Source organism: Eutrigla gurnardus, assembly GCF_963514095.1.
Source record: "Eutrigla gurnardus genome assembly, chromosome: 5".
In the NCBI taxonomy this organism is placed as follows: domain Eukaryota; kingdom Metazoa; phylum Chordata; class Actinopteri; order Perciformes; family Triglidae; genus Eutrigla; species Eutrigla gurnardus.
The window spans coordinates 13,060,181-13,081,009 of record NC_139919.1 but is presented as its reverse complement, the minus strand read 5'-3'; the positions used below and the strand labels follow the sequence as shown (position 1 = coordinate 13,081,009).

Sequence of the window (20,829 nt, the reverse complement as noted above, 5' to 3'; positions counted from 1 at the left end):
ACCACTTAATTTTCAATCAGATCCGATCCTGGTTAAGTTGCCATGCAGTGCAAGGGGTAAATGGTGGGTCGTATGCTCTCCCCAGTGCTAATGAGAAGCTTCAGTCACCACATGGCTGTCATTTTGTATCCTGTCTTCCTTAGCTGATATGAAGACACAGAGAAGATATGGTTGACAATGCCTGTCCATTTCCAGCATACGCACATCCAGCTGGGACCAGAACCAGTGATGGTTCAGCTTCTTTGCATATTGTGTCAGTTCAAAAGCAATCAATTCCAACGGCTTGAGGTTTGAGCTTGCCCAGGGGACTAATTGTCTGTCTATCAAATTAATATAAAGCAGTATATTTTCAGGGATCACAAGATGCTCTGGATTTGACTGCTGATGATATGTGGTATCATTAAGACATCATGGAGACATTTCAATACAGTAAATAATTGTGTAATTTCAAAACTTCTGTTCAAGGATGAACGATTTGCACAAAAAAAATAATATTCTACATTATCACTATCACTTCATTTTCAAAATAGAATGTAACATGTGTATGTCAAAATATTAGGAGTATTGAACAGTACCTAAGAAATCCTAGTCCACTATAAATATGCTCATGTTAAAACAAAAAACAAAACAAAAAAGACACATTGTTTTCTGAATATTGGCATTGGAGGAGGCTCTGTGTTTGATCAGTGATTGTGTTGAGGATTTTAGATGAGCTGAGCACATATGAGAATAAAACAAGATGACATGCGTATCCATAATTAAAACTTGGTTTGTTTGTTTTGCCATTGAATGTGCTGCGGTATGAGAGGAGCTGATAATTGAAGGAAATAGACCTTGTGTGACGGGCTGATCGCCATTTCATTAGCTTCTATATCTAACAGCAAGGAAAGTATGAGGCAATTTGTTGTAGTCAGCACGGCATTATTTGAAACTAACATGTCATCCATCTGGCATTGACAGTTGATTTATTGTGTACTCAACATAACAGCCTACGGTCATAGATTAACGGTTCAATATATTGGACAAGGGGAGGACCCTGTGCTGCTGTAAAGACAAGCTTTCCATGCCGTATCTGTGGCCACAACTGAGGTTTTTGCACCTGTTGTTCCATGGCAGATGTGACTTATTCAACCCCAAACGTGCTATATTTGTCATGGAGGATCGTGGAAATACGGAATACGGAAATTTTCCACCTCTGAAAGTACAGCAAAGATGGGATATAGGAAGGAAGGTTGAAGTGGTCGGAGGAAATAACTGTTTATCCAATATAAACGTATAGAAGTGGCTGATATGGAGATGGTTAGAAAAGGCTGGTCTGAAGGACAGCAGAGAGGCACTATAACATGCGGTAAGCATACGATCAATAGAGACTGGGGTCTACCACACCTGACAGGCCCCCAGGTGGAGGCTGTGCAAAGATGCCCCTGAGACAGTGCAGCACATAACAGCAGGGTGAAGTGGTGTGCTCATAGCAAGCGCTTGGTGAACTTGTAGCTTAGTGCTATTGCATACACAATCCAAGATGCAAATAGATGCAAATTATATATTAAATGAGGCCATTTACCATTTATTAACTAAAATCACATTATTAGACATTTTGGAAAGAGAAATGACACGTTTATTAATGAACAAAATATCCTCCTGATTACTATAAAAAAAAGGAGTGCAGCAACACGAGCAGGCTGAAGAGGACAAAATACAGTGGAGGACAGTAAAGGAAGTATTGGATTTTGATTTGACTTTATTTTAGCCAACATTGATCCATTAAAAAAAAAATATCCAGAATGGCCCTGATATTTTCCTCTTGTGACACCCCTACTAAACAAAGTAAAGTGTAAACCGATCGGTATGTCATTGGTTTAGCAGGTACCAACCAATTTATTTATTTATTAAATTAAAACTTGACCTAATGATGCGCTAGATGAAAGGTCAGGACATAACCAATACAATTCACCCTCTCAGGACCATGAGAGTCTGTATAAAATGTCATGACAATTCTTCTACTGCTTGTTGAGATACTTACTGGACCAAAGTAGTGGACCAACCAACCGACTGATATTTCCAGCTGCTAGCTGGCTACACAGTAATCAAAGCTTCTTGGCCCGTGGCATGGCCACCAAATTCAATTGAAATCAATCCCAGGTAACTAACAGACGAACAGACCGAGGCACAAATGGGACCCAAACATAACCTCCTCCGTGGTAATAACTAATATTGAACTGAGAGAAATTCATTATTATGCTGTGATAATGGGTATATCTGCATATTGTGAGTTAAATTGAACCCATTACCTGGAGGACAAATAATCAAGTGACACATTTAACAGGCTATTGAGGGCACATTCCATTTTACCCACTAATAACCCCTGAATCCTAATTACATCTAAATTTGGTTGTAAGCTCTATTACATTTGTTCAATTATCCATTTCCTCTGATTGCCACGGTGGCTTTTGTAGTTCCAACAAAGAACAAATCCTCTGTGGCTGTGTGATATTTAGGAAATCCCTGTTTTCCTGTGTAAAGATTTAACACTGTAAACAACATCTTTCAAATGTACAGTTTTATTTTCAAAATATTTGAAAGCGCAGAGAAGAAAACAATGCCTTTAGCAGAGATTACTAATGGTATCCAATGTCCTCTCCCTGGAGCTCTCATCCAATGAGAAATTGATTACATATCAGTCACCGTTAAAAGAAAAAAAAACGTCTGGACTGTGCAAGGGAGGAGATGACAGAAAAAAGAGGGCTTGTGGGTTTTTTTATTCTTTCTTTTGGCTCCTGTTGATCTGATATTGATCGCTTGACATTGGTCAAATATCCCACTCTGCAATGCGGATAGATGCTGATTGGGTGAAGCGGGGGTCTGGGGCGGGGGTTAGTCTGGCAGGACAGGGCACATGAGAGAGGCTGATTAGGACCGACACCGACCAGGGATGTATCATTGATTTGAATGCCTTTTTCTCTGATTGGGATAAAACAAAATGCTTTGATTGTTAACATTGACCTACACTGTTTCTGCACAGGCTGATCTCAATGTATGCCAAATCACAGGGCTGCTGTTTTAGGTTTGTATGTTTGCTCTTGTGTAGTGTAGGGAATTGCTGTAAAAGCTTGTACATTGTTTTCCTTTCCTGCTGTGAGGCTTTGTTCATCTCTAAATTGAACATTCCAGTTGTGACAGAATGCGAACTTGGTGAGACGGATGTGCTGTTCGGTTTTGTTTTTTTTTAGCTTCACAATCCAAGGATGTTACCCCAAGAACCCACTGTATGGAGGACCACAAGAGAGTTTCGTCAGCAACAGGATATAGATCCAAAGCCGTTCGCAGTCTCGTCTGAGGTTACTTTCAAAGTTAACAAGTGAGCTAGGTAACCCTGTCGAATCAATGAAGGGACTCAGTCAATTGCTCATGAATATTATGAATATGCTGTCTGTAAGCAGTTTGCAACTATTCCCCATTTGCCCTGAATAGAACAAAGGTGCAGTGTCAGGAGCTCCTACTTCACCGATGACTAGCTTTACAGAAGGGAAAGTAGCCTTGTTTCTAGGGACTAGGAATAATTGGTATGTTTATACAATCAATGTTAGAGAGCAGTCAACCATCTCTGGGGAAATATGAACATATACAGCACTCCCACCTGCTCCCGCCTCTAAACTGAGCTGGGCATTTCACCATATAACTGGTTTCAGATTGTGTCCTTTAATCTTTATGTTGCATTCACAATGCAGTGTTATACACTACTGTATTGTCAATATTTCATGTCATTGGTATTACAATATATTTTGCCCTAGCTAATTATGTACAAGCTGTTCTGTTACACTGGTATGTACTCTCATGTAATGTGATGCACTGTATGTGCTTTTATTTTGACATAAAGTATCCAGATTTGCAGTTCAACATGAATCTACAGAGAAATCCAGCGGTACCCCCTAATTACAATGCTGCTTTTCATGTTTTTCCCTGTATAATACTCCCACAAGGATTCACTAACATCATTATTTTCTCTTTGACAAAATGAAAATGCAGACGCAGTGGACCCCTCTTACAGTACAGTTTTACCAATAAGAACCATGGGTTGTTATGAGAGTCTGCATTATATCAGATTTTTTTCCACATCTGCGTCACATTAAAGGAATAATTCCATATTTTGGGAAATATGCAAATTTGTGTTCTGGTAAAACGTTTGATTAGAAGGGAATTGAACAGAACAACACCTCTAGAATATATCAGTAATTTCTGAAAAATGAGCAAACTCTACAAAATATAGTACAGTGATAAATGTATTTGTTTACTTTATTCACTGTTTGGGTGAGCTTTTCATTTATCCTTACTGGAATGGTGACATCTTTTCAATAAGTCATTCGGATCTAGGGGAAGAACTATTTGTGTCTTCAAGCCAACATAGTGACTGTCACTAATCTACCAACCAAGTAGGAGAAGATTAGAAGGGCACTCCCTAATGATGGTTGGTTAACTGCCAAATAGGCTGGTGGAGTTAACATTTGCCCGATGGTTATTTCCCACACTGCTTAACTGTCTCAGCCATTGATGTTTCAGTTCATCTTCTTTGTCATGTTTATGCTGCAGCCGTTAGCTCACATGAATTCAAAAGTATTTTGTCTTAATTTTTGGAGCGTCTTTGTTGTTGTCTTAAGGCATAAGACAGAATACACTCATCGGACAACGAATAGTGGCGATTGGATTAAGTTCAGCTGACCATGAGATGATCGCTGCCTACGGCCGACCAACATGCCACTGAAACCGGAGTCCACTGCCCCAGGAGGAGAAGAGTGGGCCAGGGTGGAAGCTATGCTAACCAAGCAAGGGCCAAAGACTATTCCATCACCCAGTATGCTCCTGGCTGATGTCCAGTCACAGAAAAATTCAACATAAGCCAGGAACTCAAGGTCGGTCCTGGCCCCATCTTCGCATCCCGGCATCCCAGATTAAGCCTAAGCATGGTGATAGACCATGTTTCCATGATGAGGAATTTTTAATGTTAAGATGTCGGCCATGTTATCTGCCCAGAGAATTGTTTTGTTGCTGCTGGTTACATTCCCACTAATGGAAATTCAAAAAATGCACTGCAGAAATGCATCCCGTTTTTTGTTTTGTTTGCTTGTGTAGCAGATGGGCTACCACTGCATTTCATTGTGCAACCCTGTCTTGCATAATTACTTAATTATCTTGAATCCTTTAAGTCATAAGTCACCCTAAATTAATTCCAGTGTTACTGAATGTAAAGTAAAACTGCATGTGTTTGGATAAAAGTATATATACAGGTAATTTCCCTGCAGTCCAGGAGAAATATATAGCCTAACCTTCAAACTTTTCAGCAAGTCGACTAAATGTGCAGGAACTGCATTTAGGGATAATTTTGCAGAAACGTTCTCCATATGTATATAATGTGGGCGTATTAAATGTTTTTAACTAAACATTGTATTGCTTGTCGTAACTGAACGACCACTGCACCTCACACATCCACCATTAGAGAAAGGTCACATGAACTCTTACCTTTGTAGAAGCACTCCTCACTGTGCATGATGGTAATCCTGTGTCCTCGGAGACAGGAGGCCCGGTGGAGCTCACAATGGTTTTGGTACAGCTTCCCATCCGAACCACACACAGGTTTATAGTGCAGTTTACAGTGATCCAAGCACTTACACTCCCCTTGGCCAGTCTCATGGTTGGCCACACAGTGACGCCCCAAACCACAGTACTTGTGTTCACATGGACTTGGATAGCCATCGTGTCCCATAAAAGCTGTGGAAAAAGCACAAAACGAGAAAAAAAAAGTTACATTTAGGTCTGACCACAAACGGTGATCAGTGTGAACCAGAACAGATGGGAAATCTGGGTGTAAGCACTTGTTACAGGTTGGATCTCATTTAGGCTGTTTTCATTCCCTTCAACCCTCGGGGAATCCCCATCAATACCACATTATGTTTTTCTAAACTCACAAAATGTCAGTCAAATCTATAATACCCACAGTGGGAGTGATTAAAAGTCTGTTCTTCAATCCACAATTTAAATGACAATGTTATGCAAAGAGAAGCATCTCCCGTTTTGTCATTTGATATTTGCATGTGCAGAGGCAAAACTGCTAAATTGTCATATAAAAGGTAACAACATTTAAACCAAATTACTTTAAATTAGCCATCAGTGTGAAATATGTTCCATCTATGTGAGCATGGAAGGCAGTCTCATTCCGGCTAGGTATCCCTCACCAGATCTATATTGGCATGTTAAGGGATATTTGACAATTTAAAAGGCTATTCCAAATCGGTTAGTGGCGAGGCGAGTGCACGTCTTAAACTTCTCACAACAGCACCACTTCATGGAAACACACATGCAAATAACATAAATTAAAAACAAATTATAATATATATGTAAATTATAAATATAAAATGATGTGTTGTTACTAGGGATGCAACGGTTCTCAATATAATATTGAACCTTACGGTAAGCCATGCACGGTTCAAAATGCACTTGTGAATTGAGGTATTTTCGGTGTTCCAATAAAATGTCATGCTTCCATGCTTTGTATTTCTATCTGAATTGGCTCTGTGGAAGCTTTAGAGGAGCACCTGACTGCAGCATTTGTTCAGGCGCTGTGGATGCAGAAATGCTACATATCAAATCGCTATGTGCATTGGGGACATTTTGGGGATTGCAAAAGATTTGCAGCCCTTGTCCGTAGTTGACGTGGAACTGGCTAAAGCACAGAGCCTAGCACTGACCACGGATAGTTGGACCTCTCGGACAACAGTCGAGATTTAGATTCTTCGAGCCGAGTTTTCTCACTGTGACGGTCCACTATATGTCGGAGTGGAGATGAAGAGCAGTACTCCAAACCTGTCCCCTCAATGAAAGCCATACAAGCGCTCACGTGGCAGAGAAACTGACCAATGCAGTCACTGAGTGGAAGGTGGAGAGGCCAAACATAACACTGATTTATTTATTTGATTTTATTAAACAATACCCTTGAATTTGTCTGAATGCTAAAAAAAAAAATGTTTCGGCTCATATACAAAATAAATAAATAATTTAGGAATATATAAATAGCAATATTTTTTCTCCTTACTCACAAAACGTGTACCGAAACCGAACCGAAACGGTAACCCAAGAACCGAGGTATGTATTGAACCGTGGGCTCACTGTATTGTTGCATTCATATTTGCTACATTGTCAGTTATCAAATAACCTGATTACATTTGCCTTTCATGATTGATTTAGGCTCCATGGAACCTTAAGCAAATGAAGCAAGGAAAAACCAGACAACATATCACTGCTTCTAACAATTACATTTCCATGATCTATCAATTTATGTGCAGATATCTACTGCTTTTTTTAAGAGATAGCAAAATATATAGGAATGGGGGAGAGAAGGGACAATTCAAACCCAGACTGCTGTAGTAAAGACTCAGTCTACTTGGCTTGCCCACTCCACCAGGTGAGCTTCCAGTGAGCCCCATCTGCAGATTATTTTATCAATCAATTTGGTCCATAAAACATCAGAAATGTCATTCACGGTATCCTGGAGTAGAAGGTAAGATCAAGTAAAAGTATTTTACTTTACTTAAGTATGCTAGATGTTTTATACAAACAAAATAAAGTAAACAGACAGCCAGCATTGCAGTGTAACACAACAGCTGGGGAGCAAGCCTCTGTGTGTGCATATACACAGCAGTGTTTCATAATCATTTGGTTAGGTCAGCAGATAAATCTCAGGATTAATTTGAAAATCGGTTGCATAAAACCAATCCTACACCCTACCAATCTTCAATTCAAAATCTTTGATTGAAGTCACAGCTAATCATCAACCTGTGTCAAGCACATAGCATGTCTACAGTGCCCAGTGTTCCCACAGTTTAACGGTCTATTAATAACCTCCACCTTGCTGTGCGTGTGATTTCATGTCCATGGTGAATGACTAAAGGGGTGGGAATGGTTTAGGTTTTGCAGGAACCAGTATTTTTTCATATAAAGTGACCCTTACAATGTTGAAGGCTAAAACATCAGAGTAATCATTTGATCCAAGGGCTGGGGGCTTGAAATGAAAAGCAAAGCAAAATGAAATTGTTGGGAAAGTGTCCTTGAGCAAGACCCTTATTCCCAGTCTGCTCTGGGGTGCAGTTCTGCAGCAGACGCTGAACCCTGACCACAGTGTGGTGGAGGCAAGAAAAAGAGAATTTCCCTACATGGGGATTAAAGGAGCAGTGGGGGAAAGGGATAATAACAGACCCAAACATCACAGCCTGTATGTTTTAGCAGCAGTTGTTTGGAGAAATAGTACATCAATAAAAACATTAAAAAAAAACCCCCAAAAAAACCTAGGAAATACTGCAGGATTGTGGGGTTACCTTCAGTTACAAAAAGAAAAAGAAAAATGTAAATCATTAAATAATAATTGTGTTGTTTAACCTAAACCTTATTCTTAACCCTGAACTATGAGTATTACTTACCCAAACCTACCCTGCTAAATGTATTATATATTAAATATTAAAATAATTCTTCCACTTCAGTTTGCGTTATTGTAGAATGAATAATGGCTTGCATCCATTTCTAAAAATGTAATTTCCTTTGGTTAACATTATGGAGGAAACAAAGCAATCCAGCTGTTTTATTTATTTCAACGTAAAGGAGGAAAGCTTACAATGAAAGTATCTGCAAAGTATTGATATTCAAAGTATCTGTAAATATTCAACTTCAATGTTTTTCATTTGTCGCTTCATTTTGCAAAAGTGTCATATTTTATGGTTGTGTTTAAGAAACTCAAAGCACATTATAGTAGGGGACTGACTGAGTGGTGTTTACAGTTGTACGTCACAATACATGTGGGAACAAAAATGTTGACAGAGAACCTTCCTTCAAAACATATTAGCAATGCAAGTAAGTTGCACATGACCATAATTCATAGTACAGGTTTGCACTGCATGTCTACATAAAAGGGTTAAACTTAAAACTGTCATGTAAATTAGAAAAATAACTTAACTGAGGCACACAGACTGGCATCCACAAACTTTCCTCTCACATTGCACACACTGTTTCACTGACCAATTAATATCGACCAGCGAGTGGTGCATCACTGCATTAATTACAATCAATGATGCATTCGTCTTTGAGCAGATTGAGCAGATATGTAAACTTGAACACAAAAGAAAAACGAACAGAGATGAAAATTGTTAAGGCAGTGCATGAGGGATAAGTCGTTGCTCCTTAGCTCACAAATAGTGAAGATTCAGTATGAGAGTCTACCTTACACCATATTTCACACAGTTATAATTTTTGCACAATTTCTACAGAGCCTTGTATAATCCTGTAACCAGCTAAATGCTACAAAATGCAGAGTTTTGTTTTTTAAGTAGCAGTTAATACTACACCTGAGAATAGACTTAAAAACACATATGATTTCTAAGGTTGCTATGCACCGCTGAGAAATCAGGTAATATTAAAGCCTGAAATTTTACTTTTGAGAGCTTAAGGCTTTCAATTAAAATATGTTCATGAATATCTAAGCTAACGTTTAGCAGTCGGACAATATGATAAACACACCAACTTTAAGTGCTAAGCCTCATTCACATCCCTAACATCTCCCCACACACAGACCAGCATTATCCTCCAGCTGTCATAGAGGGTTTAGACGAGATACGAGTGTGTACACTGTGACCTGATTGGAGCCAGTCAATTTGCTAGTTTATTAAATCCCTGCGGTGGCCTGGCATAATGATTATTCAGTGAATTTGTGTCGCCCAGCCAGGCGTCCTCTGCCACCAGCAGGGTCAGCGAAGGGCGCAGTCATTTGTTATCAGTATGCACATCCAACGCTCTGGTCATCAGCTGACATCAGAGACAAATGAGGAGTTGCGCGCAGTCATTCATTTATTGATGACCTATTACTTTTTCAGAGCATGGCAGAAATACATGATGCTCAGTGTTGAATGTGAAGCCAAAGGTTGTTATGAGAATGTTGAGCTGTAACTGTGCACTTATAAATACCTACCAGGAGCATAGATCATGGTAGGGTTTATTAGCACCTTATTTTAGTACAAGACACAACACAAAATACTAATCGAAATGCAACACAACATTAAAAAATAGTAATAACGCAATTCATTGGCTTTCCTTTGAATTTAAGATTGGTTTTGAGATTTCAATGAACACAAACATGTATTTGGCTGGGAACACTTTATAAGTAAAGAGATATGATCTACCAATCATTATAAATTATATTTATTTATATTTTACATAAGATTGGACAACAGTAGCATTTTTCACATTACTCAAAAAAAATAAAATATAATCATTACATCCAGGCAGAAAATGCACCCTGCACCGTTAAAATGTTAACCTTTAGTCAGAGCATGTCGGCAATACCAAGGTGCCGACATATGTGACTCTAGTCTATCATTTGAAGGGCATCATCCTTCGATGCATGCATAATGAGGTGAACACTGTGTAAAAGGATAACAGGCGTACTTGGACATGGCCAACATAATCAGATTGTCATTGCAGATGGATTAGAGCCTCACTATCACAGTAGAAGAAAAAACCCACAAAGCAATGGAAACTGCTCTTTACAAATGTGTAACAACCTGCTCTCATTGTAAAGTGATTGGGGCTGCTGTGAGACAACTCTGGTGCTCATGCTGAATCTAAATGCTCAAAAGCACTTAAGCAATAAGCTCCACTGTTTTGAAGCACATTCACTCTTGGACATGCATCTCTTTTTCAAAGCTGTATTGCGTGTCCTATTTCTGGTGTGGCTTTTTCTTCCTCTCTTCCTAAACTAAGAAGGTTTGCCTGGTAACCATCTGATGTTTTCCATTACAGCAGCTCAGAGTCCTGAGGGAGAGACCGGAGAGTGGTAAACAACAGTCAGTGGCTCTAAGCTCACTCGGTGCACTGAGTATAGCTGGCCCAAAAGACCCATGAACGAGTACAAGGGGATGCAAATCAGAGTAAACAACTACTAAAACAATGCTAAAACTTTACATGGCACATAAACAATGTCACATTCTCTTCCACCAGCTGACACTCTGCTTTGAAAGTCTCAGCAGATGTTTAGCAGGTCAAAGGGCCTGGTGTAGAGTTGCAAATGCTGGAATGTACACAAGCACAGTAGCAGCGACAGTTAAATATAATTTTACCAAACCCATTATCATGCAAAGAAAAACCTATGCATGCATTCAATCTGCCATCATGCTGCCTTTCACCCACAGTGAATTAAATAAATCATTTATTCACAATTCATTATTTGTGACAAATTCCTTGATAATGAAATTGAATGGCTCAAAGCCGGACACATTTTCAGCCAGCTCAAGTTGGATGTATGCACATCCTTATTTTTACACTTGCAATAAGGGAACAAGTAGAGATTTGTTTTACCTGGAGACACTTTAACAAACCTGTCTCCATCAGGGTACAGGTGTTATGACAACTCATCTGTCACATAAAGACACAGCAATTTTCCTAATTTAAAGTTTATTAGTGCAATGCCAATCAGGCCAATTGTTTGGCTCCAGCATTGCTGCTTGCAGCATTGTCGAGGGAGTTGTCCGTTCCGAGGATGTGGCTGTTCAGAAGGCGTGTCTCTCCCGAGTGGGCCGACTTCTCCCCCTGAGGTGCCGTTTGCAGCTTTCTAGAGAACAGCTCAGCAGTCAGTGAATTAACAGACGCGAAGTAGAGTTTGGTTGTCAAGTTAGTGTATCCAGCAGCAAAAGTGAACTGCAATCTAGGGCTGCCACTGCTTAGTCGAGTCGTCATTCCCGACGTATTTCTAAGAAACGTATTAGCACATCTCTGGGAAACCAAAGTGATGCTTTTGTGTGCTTTGTTTTGTTGTTGAAGAAACTGAATTTTACAGACCTGTTAATTAAATTACTACTCAAGTAGAAAACAAAATGGTATAAGTGTTAATTTGTTCCTGGACAGCCCTGCAATGTGCTTGACTTCAAAGTTTATTCATATTGAACTTGTCACATGTCCAAATTGCACCAACTTCGTTAATGCACGTGGTTCACCAGGAATACACCCATCAAAAGTAGATTGCATGAAGAGTTCTTGAATATGCAAAGGACATACACACAAACAAACAGAGATTTTTTTCACTATAGTTAAGATAACTCAAATTGGTGTCTGTCCTACATACTGTGAAGTAAGTGAAAAATGCTTCATTGTGTTGTGTTAGCCTCGTATAGTTACCCTGTGGCTATCAATTCAATGTCTTGCCCAAAAACAACTGCGCTGCCAAAGGATGCAAACTATATTAAAATTAAGCCTGGAACCATTTTTCTGCCATCCACACTTTGCTTTGAGAGGCTACTTGAGGGTTTACTGAAAATCTGCAGGCACCATCCATTAGACATGGACCTATACAGGTTTAAACATAACTGTACAGCTCCATGTCAAATGTGAGGTTTCGTATGTAAATGTGTATAATTCTATCTCATACTGAGCTGTCAATTTAGCTTCTCTGTTTGGAAATATGGAGATGTCTGCAGCAAGTCCACAGGAAGCATTCTTGGTAACGATCCTTGTGTGTGTGGTAAAAAATCAATGTCCGGCGGTATTAAGTGTCAGAGGCAGCTGGTTATAGGTTTGTTATCTACAACTTTACAAATGTCAAGTCAAAGACACCTTTCCTTTCTGCCCTTAAAGTCGGCAATTCCGGCGGATCGAGGGCACTCTGTCAGATTTGGAATGTTTACAACTCTCACGCTCCTCCCCACGACCACCGAGCTCCTTCCCTGCGACTTCGTGCCCTTTGAAATACCTTAGATCACGCCACCTTTGAAACGCGTGTCCGATGTTTTATCACGGGCACCGTCGCAATCTTTCTTTTTTTCCTTATTTTCCACTGGTGTTTTCTTTTCTTTGGTTGTTTTGGACCTCCTCGTTTCGCTTTTTAACGAGGAATTGGAAGCTTGTTGATACTTCCCTCCACCTCCCCCCTGTGATAGTGGTACGACCCGAGGGGGGAGGGGCTCGGTGTGTGCACGAACACAGCCCTGCATGCTGAGTGGACAGGATGAGCCGGGCGCGGTCGATTTTTTGCAAAACAAACAAAAGGCTCTACGTGCACGTAGAGGCGTGCTTTTCTTTCTAAAACCGGATGATTTATGTTGTTCTATCAGAGCACAGTGTCGGCTTCAGTGAATATGATCAATAAAATGTTGCCGACTGGGACTTTAAGGAGTGGACCTGCTGATTGGCCTGTATCCATCAGCAACAGTATGGAGGTGTTGTGTTATCACCTGCTAAAATGCCCTTCCTCCCCTTCCCCCAACATATATGCTAATTGCAGCACTGTGACAACACTTTTACTCCTAGTGGCATAAACAACTCGTGAACATTTTATGAGAATCTATTTGAAGCATAAGAGCTTTTTCAACCCTTTGGAGCCGAGGAACTCACTATGTTTAAAACATTGATGACTTCCCTTCCACCTCAATGAGTCCAAAGCATAGTCCTTCCTCTGAAATGCAAAGCACAAGCGAAGTCTTAAAAAAACATGTCTTTTATTAAGTAAAATCCCACTTCTTAAAGTGATAAAAACCAACCTATCGTGTAACAGTAGGTGAAATTATGAAATTATTTTAGACCTGGTTAGGATCCATTTTCCTGCTTTTGTTTTGCTTAAATTAATGAAATGCAGTCTAACTGTATGGGAACAGAGGGGAAATCCTTGGTATAATTTGGAAAAGGGAATGGGAGCTGAGCTGTGACATTTTGCCAGCCTTAATCTGCATCTCTGCTTCCTAACTATAAAAAAGTAAAGAGACAACCTTCACATTCACATTTTAGACATTTACTTTTTATACAAGAAAAATTAAATGCAATTTCCTCGTTAACAGTAAAAGCCGCAACAGTTAAAAAGTGCAAGGGTCAAAACCACAACGTGCTGACAGGAATTATCACGTACAATGGAAATACAGCAAGGGGGAAACGTATTACATTTTTAAACAAGACAGGAACATTTTCAGTGAAGTTAAAGGAGGCAGCTATGGGATAGGAGGGTGTTTACCACTGAACATCCATTTTGTAGTTCTTTATAAATGCAACTGACATCGCATGAATAGACTGTGCTGGGAGTTTGAGAAATCTACCCAATCAAATCACTATTCCTAAAATGCTGTCTGACATAGGGTTGTCACGATACCACAATTTCAGTAGTCGATACCAATACCTGTGAATTTCCACGATTCTCGATACTAATTCGATACCACAATACCAAAAACTGTCAAGTATTTAACACCACTGTGCTTTAAGATCTTTTTGCACCGAATTTAAATTGCAGTACCAGCTGCCAACAGACCTATAGCCATCCAGTATAAAAACAAACAATACTGTTCTTATAAATATGGTCATAAATAACAACAATAGTCAACTATTTTACATTAAAAAAAGAACAGCAGTGGTCTATAGCCGAGGTGTTTGGCCAGGTTTGACGTGCTTCCTCCTTTGGTCTGAAAACTTCTGAGGCACTTTTTGCATGTCGGCTTGTTTGAATCAAGAATTCATCCGCCTCGAATGCAAAATATTTCCACACGCGACTCTTCGCACCTGTCTTGTCGACGAGCCGACGTGTTGTGTTTTCGCTCCCACCTGCTGAAGCCATTTTTTTCCGAAGGCGGTAAGTTTTCTTCTTCAGCGCCGCTTACTACTCTGTGCTGCTCACACGCGTATACTGCCCCCATCAGTTCCGCCAAGAATCGACACGGCTCGCCGAGTGAAAAGTTGTATATTCGGTTCTGACGATACCAGAAAAAAGCAAGTATCGAATTATTTTTTTCGTGTCGGCATCGAATTGGTACCGAAGTATCGGTTCTTGTGACAACCCTAGTCTGACACATTGATCACAAACCAATTCACACTTAAGGACATACTGTAAATACTAGGGCTGCCCCCAATCAAAGATTTCGCTAGTCGCCTAGTAGTCGTTAGTACAGGCCATTAGTCAACTAGTCGTCACACATAATTTTTGAGGGTGGGGGGCATCAAAATATCATTTGAGTTTCAGGGCTGAGAAAGAATGTTATAAGTAACATTGTTAACATGCTACATTAAAGAGAAATACAAACCAGTAATAATGAGCCTTTAAATAAATACATTTACAAGCACAGTAGCGAAAGCACGAAGCGAGCCGCCTGTTAGAGGAATACTTCACCCATTTCTATTTAGCTTTGTATCATGAGAAACCAGGTAGTCATTTTGAATGGTCGTGCTTCATTCCCTCATTTTCCCCAGAGACGAGAGATGTCCGTATTTCTATTCTGAAAAGGAGCCTCCGATGACGCAACTATCGTCATGTTGCATCATCTGAGGCTGCTTTGGTTAGGAACTGGACTAACCGACCAATGAAAACTTGGTCGACCGAGACTCTTCTCGTCGACTAACGTTTGGTCGTGATTTAATCGTTATTGTAGATTAAAATATATTATAGTATCATGAGTTACTCTCACTTTCAGATACGATACCCTCGCAAAATAAATGAATTTAAGGTATGACAGCTAGTAGTAGCCTGGAAAATAGGGACATGGGGAATTTGATGAATTTACTACTTAAATGGCGACAATTTACTGACGAGAATTAGCTCGCTAATTCATTCCCTTCGCTTCACTTCCCCGCCGCTAGCAGGCTATGAGTGACTTATTATTTTGTCACTAAAATGGAAATAACTGGTCCACCTTAAAGGTCAGCCTACCTGAAATGAACCTGAGCTGAAGTTGTTGCTAACTTTTAACTTTTTCAGCAAACGGCAAGTGGAACACAGGAATTTGAGTCTTGAGGAGGAGCATTTCTTCACTGAGTCTAGCCGAAACTGAACTGCTACATTCACATAACTGCTGACTTTATATTCACCATAACACACATTCTCTGCCCCTCTCTTTCTCCCTCTCTCTCGGCCGAAAACGCTAACATTCCGCACACAAGACTTACGATATGGAAACATCAATCGCCCGAACAGAGCTGATGTATCGACAGAGGTAGCAGAACGGCAGTTGTATACAATCATATAACTATAAACTGCTTGTGTATTTGGAAAAAGACGAAACCCCATAAAAGCCCCAAAGTCATGAAACGTTATCCCCACTACTTGTAGTCGCCACCTTTCTCATCTCAGCTGACTGTTCGCCCAGAAGAGACTGATCTATGGTGGTATGTCCCGTGCACTATAATTTTTTACAAATATTGTATTATATTGTAAATCGCTCTGTCTTTCTTTTGGGTGTGTGCTGTTCAAAGGCAATACACAATTACTTTCCAAACCAATGGCAATACACCTTTTGGGACCTTCAGTTGCACTCTCAAAATCAATCGGCGCACCACAAGCCTGGTGTGGATGGGGAGGCAGGGGGATTAAACAGCTCTGCATCAATGCGTTTTAGTAACCCATTGAATATTGAATATTGTTACACTGGTCAAGCCAAGTTGCTGTGCAGTTTAGCTATCTGAGGCTCATGCTAATGCTAAATTAGCATCTTGAACAGAAGCAGCTGCTTGGTTATCATAGGCTGAGAGCTGACTGTCAGACAGCAGGACTGTAATTACACATGCTTCCAACAAGTATACTCTGAGTATAAACGCATTTTAACAGTGGCAATAAATAGACGGATAATGTTGGAGCGAAAGTATTGTTTGTCCCTGGGACACACATCCAGCTAGCCAGCTGTTTCCAGCACTGGTATTCAATTGCAGTAACAAGACTAAAAGGAATGTGTTACTTTCACCCTCTTACAGTATATGTGTATGTGCTAGTCCCTGGCTGAGTGCATGTACTAGAGAGTGGATATGAGAGCACCTGGCAGCCACTTGGCAACTTTCCGTCCCATTTCATTCGCTCGCCTAATGACTGAACGTGGGCCTGGCTCCTCTCTCATTCTGTCCACATCAGGATGCAGCACTGAGCAGTCCCACCACAACCCCATTTATCAGAGATTGCCGACTAATTGTAAGCACCCCATGCTAGGGTCTGCAGCTTTTCACACAGATTAAGTTAGGTTAAGTGCCAGTTTAAGGAACAGTAGATTTGTAGCAAGGATGTACATAAGATTGTTTCATGATTACATTTATTTAGGGAAGAAATGGGACAACTATGCACTTGAGTTGATGAATGCTAGTTGAACACTGACTCACAAAATCACCACAAAAATGGTGATTTTGTTTGCAATATTAGTAGCATTCGTGGTAATTGGACCATTAAATCCTAAATAGTTATCTGCACGTTTACGGCATTGCTGTAGTGTGTGTGCGTCGAGAGCATGAAGATCAACAAACAAGCTATGAATACTTTTCATAGTAGGAGGGCTGCTTTCTTCCCTGGAGAAAGCACTTTCTATGGTTTCTAATAGACAATATTTGACCACGGAAGTATTTTTCAAAAGAGGAATTCTTTGGAAGTGGAACAGTTAACAAACTACCAAACAACTAATAATTTATATCACCAAAGTTAAGTAACAAGGACAACTTCTTTGGCATTCAGCAAACAAAGAGTCATATTTTGTGATGAAAGTCGTACGGTTCTTTGTCTCTGCTCCTGTTGAAACGCCAAAGAGAGGGATCAAGGCTTTTGTTATATGGCCTTCAGAGGGTTATACCATTTAAACTCAATGGGGAATAACATAAAAGAAAATCCAGAGTCACCAAAAAATAGAACATGACTTGAATAGTAAAAAGATTAAAGCACACGATACTCCTATCTTACAAAAAAACAAGCAACAGAGATGTATGTGTTTGCCATGATGAAACACATAAAACAACATCTATGATTTCAGCACAAGAAAGTATATAAGAAAAACATTTTTAGTTGTTTTATTGTTTTTTTCCACTAACTGCAGCGCTAAGCTAAACCCCTGCTGAGAACAAGACCAGACAACAAGACAAGCGTCTTCTGTCAGTCAAATCGACGTTTTACATCTCTCTACATGCACACAGTGCAACGAAAAAGGAGCTTTGCAAGATAATCTGGAATCTGAGTATGTTAGAGACACTAAGGCCTTAGCTGTTTTCACTGTGGTCTATTCATGCTTCCTACATTTATCCCAAATGGCGTCTTAGATATTAAAGCTGTTGTCACTGCTGTGAGGCGATTTATGTCAAGCTCTTGGGAAAAGTCGGATAAAGACTTCTGAAGATTCTTGAAGAATTTGTTCTTGTAGTATAAACTGAAAACCTTAGAAATCACTTTCTCAATTTCTACATAATGTACAGTAGAATACAATGGCTCAATGTGAATGGGCAGAGTGTAGCCTCTCTCCTAGATTTTAATTCATGTTTGGACACTGGTGTGGTCCTGCCACTCACATAAAAAAAAGGTACATTAAAGTTAATCTTGGCTGAGAGCAGTAACAGTCCTTCAAGATAATGTTCCTTCCTATGATTACTGTGTTGACCTTCAGGAGGAAAAAAGCACTACTATTGCCAAGCCTTCATCATTATCCACTGTAAGTACCAGGGGTTCATGCAGATCACTAAGAAGTATTGATGAATCTCAATTAGATTCGTCTCACTCCATTTAATTCTACATATTCGGGATATGGTTTGCCAAAAATGATGGGCATCAACATCCTGGGAGTCATTTATATGCTGAAGAAGACTGTTGATGGTAATATTGTTGATCTTGCTAAGTGTGCAGCACGTTATGCTTCCTTTGGCAGTACTGATGATCGCCATGACACCCTTCACTCTTTTTATTTATCCTTGTGCATGTTATTATTTTCATATAAGCAGTTTAATGTTCTTTACAAGTTCATTAATTCAAATAGATGAAAATAAATTGCATCATAACATACACCAGGGAAAAGCTCATGGATGTTGGTATTACTGCATAGGATATGGCTATAGTAATATTTTAACATTTTGTGTAATCAGGATTCAAAATCTGTAGAATAAAAATGAGTTGAATAAAAAAATAAATTAACTCATAAAGCGCCCAGAGGTTTTTGGTTTCTGGAGATAACAGTGAATTTCCAACATCAGAACGGATAACAGGACGTGAGTCTGAAGCTCATTTGTTTTTCAAATGTCACCCAAGTCCACAAGTTCAATCTTCCATAAATTTTCAGTAGACTAGTTCTAAACTACTCAAGTAGTTCAGTCTTCCATTGCTGAAAAAAGACTTACTTTAAACTAGAGAGCAAAGACAGTCAAACAGCTAACTTATGGTTGAAAAATGTGTATGCAGGGATGAGAGCAACTGAGCTGATTAATTTAATTGCCATTTAAAGAAACACCATTTGAACAATTAGTTCATTAGAAGTCTGTGCCCAGGCAGGAAACATTTGATTGAACCGTTTTGAGTACTAAACTGTGATCCACAGGATGCAGATCCCTGCTGGTTTACATTTGACTTTCCTCTGGGACACCAGGGCATTGCGGTTAACAAGCAGGTACAAAGAAGAACTACACTAGGCATCATGACACCATTGAAAAAAAAAAAAACAAGCCGATTTAGGATACAGGATGGGTGAACACATATAACACGGTTATATGTGAATATGTGAATATGTAGTATGAAATTGGGATTGAAATGGGATTGTAAATGTAATGTAAATGTAATGTAAATCATGGGTGCATTTGAAAAGTATTCCCAAGACAAAAAAACCCTGATTTTTTTGTTGGAAACACAGTTTAAACTGTTCAAGCATAATGCACAACACAGTGATCTTGTACTAGCTAAAATAAATTAAATTAAGACATTATTAATGTTAGTGGTGACAGCTGTGTTTGACAAACCATCCAGTGTGAGAGGAGTTTATAGCTAGGGAGAGAATTGGAAAAAGTTGAGTTAATATTTTGTGGGTGTGTTTTATCAGATGACTGTCATAGATATCGCCAATGATTTGGACACTAATTATCAAAAAAATCCTAATAAAAAAAAAACTGACTGAAGTCTTGCAGTCCAAACGCAGCCTTAAGCTCTCTGACGTGCATTGTGACGATGAAAGGTATAGCCAGTTGTACAGTACTGTATTTAGGCCAGACACAACTGTCCTCTTATTGCTTAGGGGGTCAAGTAGCATAAGTGGTCTGTAAATCCATCCAGAGAACTCCTGTGGTAATTCAAAAGGAAAATCCTATAGACCATTCTTCTTTCTCTTTTTTTAACCCAGCAAGTCATCTAAGCCTGTCAATGATGCTTGCAGATGGTGCAGTGCAGTCCCACTGCCTCTTAAGGAGGACTTCTCTCCCTGCCCAGTAAAAGACTGCACACTCCACGAAACTGCAGTTACTTGATTAAGACTTACTGAATGAAAGCTATTGCAAATTAAATTGTAACAAAACAGTGAAGGGCTGGATGTAACAACGGGGACTCTTCCAATAATTCTGTGACAGAAAAGTGCAGTGCAACGCAGCATTCACCACTCCTCTGTACATCTGTGATGAGTTATTAGAAGTGTAACCCGGGCCCAGGGGGTGGTGTGTAATTTTAGAATTAATATACAATTTAGAGCTTGGTGTTTGCAGCTTCTGAATTATTCAAATGTGGTTGTGCTATGGGCCTAGGTCTGGTGGGGGTAAGGCGACTGTTATGCATACAAATTCATATATTATGTCAGTTAATGAAAGAAGTGGAGATGACATAGATTAGGGAAACATAAACATTGGTGCCAGGCAACAAAACAAGATGTCTGAAATGCTGTACTATACTAATGGGGATAGTCTCGAGTGTTTGATTGTTAGTTAAGACTGACGCAGTCCGTCTGTGGGGAAATCTTTCTTCAGTGGCTATATTTACCAAATCGTCTTTGAAGAAGTCTGCACTGGTTACTCAATTATCCAATGTGTGTTAAGACATTGTTAAAACAATCATTAAAATGCTGGATA

At 39.6% G+C, this 20,829-nt stretch overlaps 1 protein-coding gene across 1 annotated transcript in view; it reads right to left on the bottom strand.

Annotated features, from left to right (window-relative positions):
- fstl5 (follistatin-like 5) overlaps positions 1-20,829 on the bottom strand; it is a 176,705-nt gene that overhangs the window by 108,687 nt on the left and 47,189 nt on the right. Inside the window, exon 4 of the mRNA XM_084009730.1 lies at positions 5,515-5,763. Coding sequence (XP_083865856.1) covers positions 5,515-5,763 — 249 coding nt within the window. The remainder of the gene's footprint in view (positions 1-5,514; positions 5,764-20,829) is intronic.